Genomic DNA, 9,069 nt, shown 5'->3' with positions numbered 1-9,069 from the left:
CCGGGGAGAGGGAAGTCTGGGCATCTTTGCTCAGACTGCTGCCCCCGCGACCCGGTCCCGGATGAAGCGGAGGAAGATGGATGGATGTTCCAAACATCCACAATTCCTTAATATAAAAACAAATATAGATGAACCTCCACAGTGTGGAAAAACGTAACTACTGTATCTTAACGTTAATCTTGTTCTTGCTTTTTTTTTCTTTCAGATTATCAGTTTATTAAATGTCTTCACACCACAGAAATCCTTAGAAGAGTTTCAAGATGTGTAAGTATACGGCAAGCCACTCTTTGCAAAGTTTATTTCATGAAACCTTTATTTAGAGCCTTTAAAATTGAAAGTGGTTTCATATGCTTCATGCATCAGTGAATAATATGAATGGGTTTAAAACTATTTTAAAAAATTTAAATTTGCAATATATTATAATAGCTTTAAAATAGTTTTCATGAATGTTTATAGATCAACTGCCTTTTTCTAGGAATTTCTTCAAATTATGCTTATCTCAAAAAACAGTTTGCTGTGTATTCTAATACTCAATATGTTTGCTGAAAACTGCAGTTTTAGGTGTTTTGTTAAAATATTTTTTCTAATAACTTGTCACAAACAACCAAATATATTTGAATTTGGAGATATGGTTTTCTGATCAGAAATATTTGAAACTTTAGAAACTTTTTCTAAAGCAATGATCATCAAACAGTAAAGAAAAACTATGAGACTACTAACAGTTTAAAGAAAAACTATGAAACTGGTAATCATTCACCAAAAAAAAAAAACATGAAACTAGTATAAATTTAAAGAAAACCTATGAAACTACTAATAACTTAAAAAAATTGTAACTCATGATAATTTAAAGAAAAACTATGAATTAATATTAATTAAAAATAAACGGTGTAACTGCTAATAATTCACAAAAAAAATGAAACTAGTATTAAGAAAAAATTTTTTTAGTGTTGGTGTTTAATGCATTTTTACATTCATAAATAAGAAAAGACCAATTACAGTAAAAGCCGTCGGTGAAAGATGCTCAGTGAAGCTACTTGTGGTATACAGTAATCACACACAAATTCTATGCGCAGAGGCTTGATTGCTTCATGTTTTTTTCTTTTTTAAAGTGAGAAATGCTACAAAAATCAAACTTATCAGCCACTCACATATGAATAGTAAAAATATTTTTCTGATTTCAGGTACTTAGTGATGGAGCTTATGGATGCCAATTTATGCCAGGTGATTCAGATGGAGCTCGACCATGAGAGAATGTCCTACCTGCTCTACCAGATGCTGTGTGGAATCAAACATCTGCACTCAGCAGGCATCATTCACAGGGTAGGAATCCAGACCTTTTCATACTCTCAGTATTAGGGCTTCTTTAGAAAAAGAAAAGGTCTCAACCAGTAAGGATGCAAAGTTAAGGAAATAAATGCTGATTTCAGTTTTACTAGCTTTGCTTTGTTAATTAGGATAGACATATATTGTCTACAAAAAAACTAAAATACAGTCCTATTACAGACTGCAGAATGGATATTCAAATGAACAGCTTTATATTGGAAATAAAAGAACAAACAAAAAAAGGCATGTGGTTTATAAAGTATGATTTAAATAGATGATCATGAATAAAAACAGACATATGAGCTAGCATCTTGGGTTCTATAAGTGTTATAAATTGACTGTTGAAGTGAAAATAATATCTTAGCAGAAATGACAAATTTGTGTTATTTCTTAATTGTCTTTACCAGTGTCAACATGATGTTTTTTCTCTTTTTTGCATCTTTTAACAAATGTTCCCTCAAACACTCAAACCTTCTCTTTAAACAGCCCTAAAGCAAATGTGGCAACGAAAACACCACAAATTTGTAATAAAGTCATACAATGACTATATATATATTTTTTTTTAGCAAAACCGTAAATAAAAGTCTTTCCCGGTACATGTTTTATTATAATATTATTTTTACATCATTTAACTTGAAAGTAATATTTTAAGTCACTTTTACAAAGTTGTTACAATACATCTGCATTTAAATAGCTAAATAGACATTTAATATCTGTAGAGGTTACATTAATCCCCAACAATTCTGTGATAAAATGTCTCTTTACAGGTTAAGCTACTGTGATAATTACACCAATATTACCAATGCCAATATGAATAATATAATTTAAATAATGTATCAGCTAAAGAAGCTCTTCCTTTTTGGCTTTAATATGTTCTTGTCCTTTATCCAGGATCTCAAACCAAGCAATATAGTGGTGAAATCAGACTGCACTCTGAAGATCTTGGACTTCGGCTTGGCCAGAACAGCAGGAACCAGTTTCATGATGACCCCGTATGTGGTGACGCGGTACTACAGAGCCCCAGAGGTCATCCTGGGAATGGGGTACAAAGAGAACGGTGAGAAACGCTGATTTTAAGAGGGTTTTTCCACAGGTTCACACAAAGACAGTTTTAAAATTGAAGCATTTGTCAGTTTTGCCTTTGATTTGCTGCACCGGATCTGTGTGTTGCTCTTGTAGCAGCCACTGCGATATCGTTTCAGGGACAATAAAGACAAAACTAAACCTTTACTGGGAATTTTAGTTCAGTTGAGAGTGAACTCAAGTGTTAGAGCTGAGTCACACTGATTCAAAGCCCTCTGGACATTAAAGCCTGGATGCTCGCTATGATTCATTAGCCAGAGTCCTCTTGAATATAAAAGCCCTAGGCTTTAAGACTTTCAATATCCTGCAGCTTGTTGGTTCTTCTAAGGCTTTGCTTTTATCTCTATTTTTTATTTTTTTAGTTTCCTACAATGCACTTTACCTGTAACATGCCTCTTACTAAAGATTTCTCTCTAGAATAACACCTTGGATCACACTAACCTCTGCTTTCCCCCTCCTCTTCTCCTTTCAATCTTTTCCCGCACGTTCAGTGGACATTTGGTCGGTGGGATGCATTATGGGAGAAATGGTGCGCCACAAAATCCTTTTTCCTGGACGGGACTGTATCCTTGTTTATTTGTTTCATATTTGCAGAAATGATGACAGTTTCAGGAACACACACTCAGCAGTTTCTCTCAGTCAAGTGTTATCTGGGGGATCCTGTCTCTGAGTATAAAGTCAAAGGTAAAGTCCCATTAGCTCCCACTCACTAGAGTGTCCAAAATTTGCTCTCCACTCCTGATCCATCCTCTGAGGGAGCACACTCTGGAATTTTGATGAAAGTTAAGCAGGAAGTCCACTTTTCCTCGTGTTTAGGATGATGTAACCGTAGATTTGACACTCCACTGAGCTTCATATGTGCACAGTAGTAGTGCGAAGAGTCTCTTGCAGGGAGAAAATGTAACTACGTCCCACAGATTGGATGAAATGGTCTCTGTTTTGTAGAGAAGTGTGAACAAAAGAAGCCCAGATTGGCACCTAGAAGTACAGCAGGATAAACATATTTTCCTTAAACGCCTCTTACTGCAGTTTAACTAATCAAAACTACTAACATATACAGAATACTTGAGTGGAGCACTAAATAATCACATAATTACTGCAATGAAAAACCAGTAAATTATAGTTTCATGAACAACACATAATAAAAAAGCTGTGCTCATTTCAAAAAGACCGACAAATTTATTATTTTATTATTTAGAATTAATTAATTTATCATTGTAGATGATCTTTTTCCTTTCTGTAGGCATGCAGCTGCACAGTCAGTATGATGGATTTTCACAGAAAAGATTATTATGCCTTCTGTTGAGCTATTACTAAGAAGCATTAATGGTAATTTGACCTTTATGAACATAGTTGGACCAAATTTAATTATTTAACAATTTTAAGTAATTCATCTTCTAATTTATGCATTAATTTTTCTGCATCATGTGACAAAAGTAGCTTTAAATTTGTAAGTTAAATAAAAATATTTATTAATTGCAGCATATATGCAAATTATCGCCTCATTTTGATAGACAGATCCCACTTTTGAATTATATTTCTGGGTATAGCTGAGTGTAGTAAAAGTGGAAGCAGTTTAACTCGAGCCCGTGGCGCCATATTGATCACAGCGGCATGCAGATGCCTCACGCCGTGCCGCCTGAGGGCTCAAAGGTCAAGCGCATCCAGCAGCGGTTTCCGGTCTCACCTATCTGAGCCGAGCTTTCCAGAATCTTGCTATCCTATTAAAAAGCTTGCTGTTCTTTAAATTAACCTTTTTTTTAGCGTATTATGATCTAATCAAATGTGGTCCTGCATGGAGATTCTTCCTTAGAAAAACTAACCACAGATGCAACTTTTTCTCCAAAACTTTATCCCTCAAGTGTGATATTAATACACTAATTGCAGACTATTTCAGAAAGTCATTTTGTTTATGTATGTATTGTCATTTTTCTTAATATTTTTGTGTTTTCTCCAGAATCAAATCTAAGCAAAATATCTCCAATGTATGGAGTATTTATGAAAAATACCCACACTTCTCAGTTGTTGTGGCAGTATTTTTTACTTTTTGTGTGTAAACAACTTGTGTACTTGGCAGAAGTTATAACTCTCTTAGAATATAAATTAATATTATTTTATAATTTAAGAAAGATTTTGTTCTCAGTTGCATCTGTTTGACACTCTTAAAATGTTATTGCCAAACAAATCTGTTAATTTTTGCAAACTAATGGTTATATGGTGACTAAAAAATTAATAAAAAAACAAAAAAGCATGCAGGATACAAAGTAAATGTTTTTTTTTTGCTCTTCTGCAGCCTCCGTGTGTGACAGTGAACAAAGATTAATGGCAGTCAATCTGCATTCCTGCAGACCTCACATGTGGGTGGATTCGTGATAAAAAGCGAGGTCCCTAAGGCGCCGTTTCTTCCGGTCTTTCATTGGTGTTTATTGTCAACAAGAAGAATGACCAGCATTTTTCATTGCAGTACTAATTTAATTAGGCTAAGGCACAAACACCAGTGTGTTTGTGTGTGTTTTGTGGGAAATTATCAGCTTTGTAGCCCCAACAGTGAAGGATTAATGTACTGGATATGTAGACACCTCCGCAACAACTTTTTGTTTTTTTCAAACACAAAGTTGACACAAAGTCAACAGAAACTGCACTGGCAGAATCTTCAAGATTTTTTGAAAAATCGTTGGTGCGGTCACGAATGCAGACAATGCAGAGATGACGTCATTGTGAAATTGGGTGACACGGGGCCAGCTGGTGTTGTGCCAAGATATGCCAGAATTTGCATCCCCTGTCGCTGCACGGCGTCTGTCATCGTTGATTTGTTTCATAATACTCATATTTTGTCCCAAAAAGGGTAAAAAGAAGGTGGATGTTTACGATATAGTTTATTCTGGTGCTTTGGGGAGCTTAATGTCATGTTTGCATCTTTGTCCTAAAACAATGACAGCTTTTTGTGTTACAAAAAACACCTTTATTTGGCTAATTTGGAATAAGAAACGCCATTTATGAAAGTGCCTACTGCCTTCCTGCCACCTGCATGCTACCGTGAAACCTCCGGTCAGCCTTTAAATGATGTCAAAAAAATCGTCTGGTTCCCGAAAACTTTAAACTTTTTCCTAAAAAAGCAAATACAACTGCTGCTGTTCGGCAAATTGCAAATCTGACTGAAAAACTTACATTTCAGTGATCAGGTGGTGGCATTTTGGGATGTGTGACTATAGTCTAAGCTAAATCTATTTATTGATTGACCTTTATTGAATTTATTTGAGATTTCAGAGGGAGTCCTGTCCAAGAGGCAGCCACAGTTAGTTAAAAATATATCAAAACATTAAACAATAAAACATTTAAAACAAGGAGACAGTAAAACATTTAAACACGGTTACATCTTAACAAAGGTAAAATATGTGGAGTCATAAAAATGTGATGGATTAAAAGAATAAAACATTGATTGAAGAGAAACAATTCTAGCATTTTGTGGACTTTTGTTTTTCTTTCTAGCTCTTGTTAAAAAAAAAAAGAAAAACAGGAAGATTGCTGATATTTTCTATTTTAATTATTTTCTAATCCTCACCCTGTGTCATAAATCATACTAAAAAAGGTTATTTTTTGGCATCAACTTTACAAAAAAGACTAATATTGAGGTTTTTTTTGCACTACTTAAGCAAACTTTGTAATTTTTATCGCCCAGATTAACAAAACAATTGCTGTAACACTGTATTTAATGCACTGATATGTCGCACATCCAGAAAGCTGCAGGGAAAAAAGTATCTTTGATGTGAATCTGGGGGTTTTTTTTGACATAAAAAAAGCTTCTGCAAAGCAATCTTAAGTTAAGGCGAAACTTTTAAAGAGCGTGAAATTAAATGACGACATATACAGTAAGGTGTGAGCTTGTAATCTGAAGTTGCAAACTTTGAAGTGGCTCAAATTGAGTTTGGAGTAAAGCAAAATTTGACATGGAAACATACAATTCTTTCAATTTAGCGGTTGAGAGTTTTGGAATTTAGGGATGTTTTTCTGCACTTGTCAGAGACACAACGTTTGTGTTTGTGGCGTATGATGCTGTGTGTGTGTGTGTGACTCCAGTGGACATGTGGTCAGTCGGCTGCATCTTTGGAGAGGTGATAAGAGGAACAGTGCTGTTCCCGGGGACTGACCGTATCCTTCCGATCATCTCTTCTTTCAAGGGAGAAACTCTGCTTTGGTGTTGGAGCCATGCATTAAAAAAAAAAAAACAATTTTAGATATAGCGATTGAGACGTTAACTTGCTGGAAAGTAAAAAGTAAAAGCACAAGATGTGAAGTTTTCCTGTGAAAAAGATCAGTGGACTGATATGGTCTGAGCCGGCTCTCTGTGAGAATATCAGGAGTGGAGAAGATTATTAAACACCCAATCCCATGAAATGTCTTTAACATGTTCTTGTGGCAATTTTCTGATGATTGAACTGACAAATATAAAGAAAATTAGTTGTGAGGGGCTGTAAGTTAGTGGGAGAATGCAAAAACAAGGCAACAAGAAGGGTAAAAGGGGCCAGGGTTGCTTAGCAACAGTCAGAGGCAAATCACTGATGAACTCTTATCGTTCTGCAGAAACTATGTCCTAGATTTTTGACTAAAAACTGTGAAGTATTAATTAAAAGACCACTTCCCTAAAAAAAGGTGAAGGTGACAAAAGTTAAACTCCTCAGAACTGTATCAAAACAACATTTCCAGTCTCTACTGCTCCTCTACAATTGATTTCGAGGTTTTTGAAAAGCTTTGTGCGACTGTGGTTGACTCTGAAGGATGGCGGGATGCTTTGTATTCCAGCGGTGTGTTTCTCTGAACCTTGACCTGCCACATTAGACATCGACCAGTGGAACAAGGTGATTGAGCAGCTGGGCACGCCTTCCCCGGAGTTCATGAAGAAGCTGCAGCCCACGGTGAGGAACTACGTCGAAAACCGGCCAAAGTACGCCGGCCTCACGTTTCCCAAACTATTCCCCGACTGCCTTTTCCCCGCCGACTCGGAGCACAACAAACTCAAAGGTAAGAGAACTTTTGATTATTTTTTCATAAGTAGATGATGCATAATCATGTGAAAATCATATCCTAAAAATAAACAATTATCTTTTACTGCTAGGATTATGTTTAGAACAGCATCACTAGACTTACATCACATTTAATGAAATATAATAAAACGCAAACACTGAAAAAAGATGTAAATTAAATAGGAAGAGTGGTGATGGAAGTGATGGAAAACAGCACAAATAGTCAGTTTCAGTTTCAAATTTCAGCTGAGTTACATTCTTATTTGCTCAGTACAGCTGCCAATAGTGGGTTTGGTTTTACATAACAGGTTTTACTGGCTGGAGTATTGTTTATCTGGCACATCAAAATTCTAATAGTGTGTAAAAAAATGTCAAAAACTGATGAATTTCTTACAAAAGGTGAATTTTCTTTCTGTTTAGTGCTGGATCAGGACCCAGTAAACAGTAAATCAAACTCTTACCACACATACTGTTGTTAGAATAGTTTGGAATATTTTGGTGGTAGACTATGCCATTTTTTTCTTTGTTTTTTACAATTTTAATATAATTTTAACCGTAAATTTTATATGTAAAAAACAAACAATTTGTTTTTACTTGTTTACTTGTTGGTCAAGTGTCAGAAATATAAGAAATCTTAAAGAAAATGTTTAATTTCAGTTTTAAAAAGTTAAACATTTATTTATCTCCTCTTTCATTTTTGATAAATGTTTTTTTTATTCTGACTTTTCTTCTGATAAAGCCCAGTGAGGACATTTTTTGTTATATTAGGCTGTAAATAAAATTAAATTGAATTCAAGAAAAAAAACAATTATTTTTCTGTTCCTGTTTTTCAACATTAAAGGCTTTATCAGAAGAAAATTACAGTGTATTGCTTTTTATATTTAAGCTAAGGTCTGCTGGAGTAACTGTTGTAAAGGAAACATACCTGGAGAGACAGTAGGATAGGCGTAAGAAGGTTTTTTTATTTTGTACATTCGGATTTTTCTGTGGGAAGTTGTGTTTTGTTGTTCCAACTGTTGTGTTTAAAAAGAGACTGATGAAATAAAAGACAAATGGTCCAAAATAAAGGTGGAAAAACAAGCAAATCTACTCTTCTACCTGTCAAGGTTCTTCTCTGTTAGCTTCTTCAACTGTGCTGCTATTTTTGATGAAGGTCCGTGTGCGTAGGAGAGAGGCGGCACATGGGGCTCTGTTAATGTTTAAAGCATTTTTTAGAGGTTTGAAAATATGCAGCGTACTGAGCAAACGGCAGAAAAATAAATAAAGTCAGAAAGTGTTCAGGATAAATGAATAGAGAAGTATCTAACAATATTAAATAGATTGAAAGCAAATGCTGTAGCAAAAATCGAATGAATATAAAGTCAGGAGCAATTTAATAGAAAACTGAACACAAACTACAACAAAATTAAGAAAAATTCTAAAAAAAAAAAAAAAAAAACAGATTTTGGGAAGAAAAAACTCATGTAAATGCTTTTTTCCTCATTAGTTACTTCCAAAAACAAAAGATCAACAACTAAAAGTTTTTGACTTAAATATATTTCTTAAATTGAACCATAAAGTGCTGTAAAATGTACCCTTTTACCTTTTTTAAATTAATTTGAACTAATCAAATAAAGTTCAATAAGATACGTTTATTTTAAAT

At 34.6% G+C, this 9,069-nt stretch overlaps 1 protein-coding gene across 2 annotated transcripts in view; it reads left to right on the top strand.

Moving 5' to 3' along the window:
- mapk10 (mitogen-activated protein kinase 10) overlaps positions 1–9,069 on the top strand; it is a 40,815-nt gene that overhangs the window by 25,478 nt on the left and 6,268 nt on the right. The window contains exons 5-9 of one of the 2 annotated variants that reach the window (XM_036214592.1): positions 206–264; positions 1,182–1,320; positions 2,215–2,380; positions 2,898–2,969; positions 7,243–7,425. In XM_036214592.1, coding sequence (XP_036070485.1) covers positions 206–264; positions 1,182–1,320; positions 2,215–2,380; positions 2,898–2,969; positions 7,243–7,425 — 619 coding nt within the window. Of the gene's footprint in view, positions 1–205; positions 265–1,181; positions 1,321–2,214; positions 2,381–2,897; positions 2,970–6,483; positions 6,556–7,242; positions 7,426–9,069 lie in introns of both variants that reach the window. The other variant, XM_024299844.2, reaches the window with a different exon arrangement.

The sequence above is a fragment of the Oryzias melastigma genome, linkage group LG12 (genome assembly GCF_002922805.2).
Source record: "Oryzias melastigma strain HK-1 linkage group LG12, ASM292280v2, whole genome shotgun sequence".
Classification (NCBI taxonomy): domain Eukaryota; kingdom Metazoa; phylum Chordata; class Actinopteri; order Beloniformes; family Adrianichthyidae; genus Oryzias; species Oryzias melastigma.
Note: the sequence above shows the minus strand (reverse complement) of the source record. Positions and strands in the feature narration are given on the sequence as shown.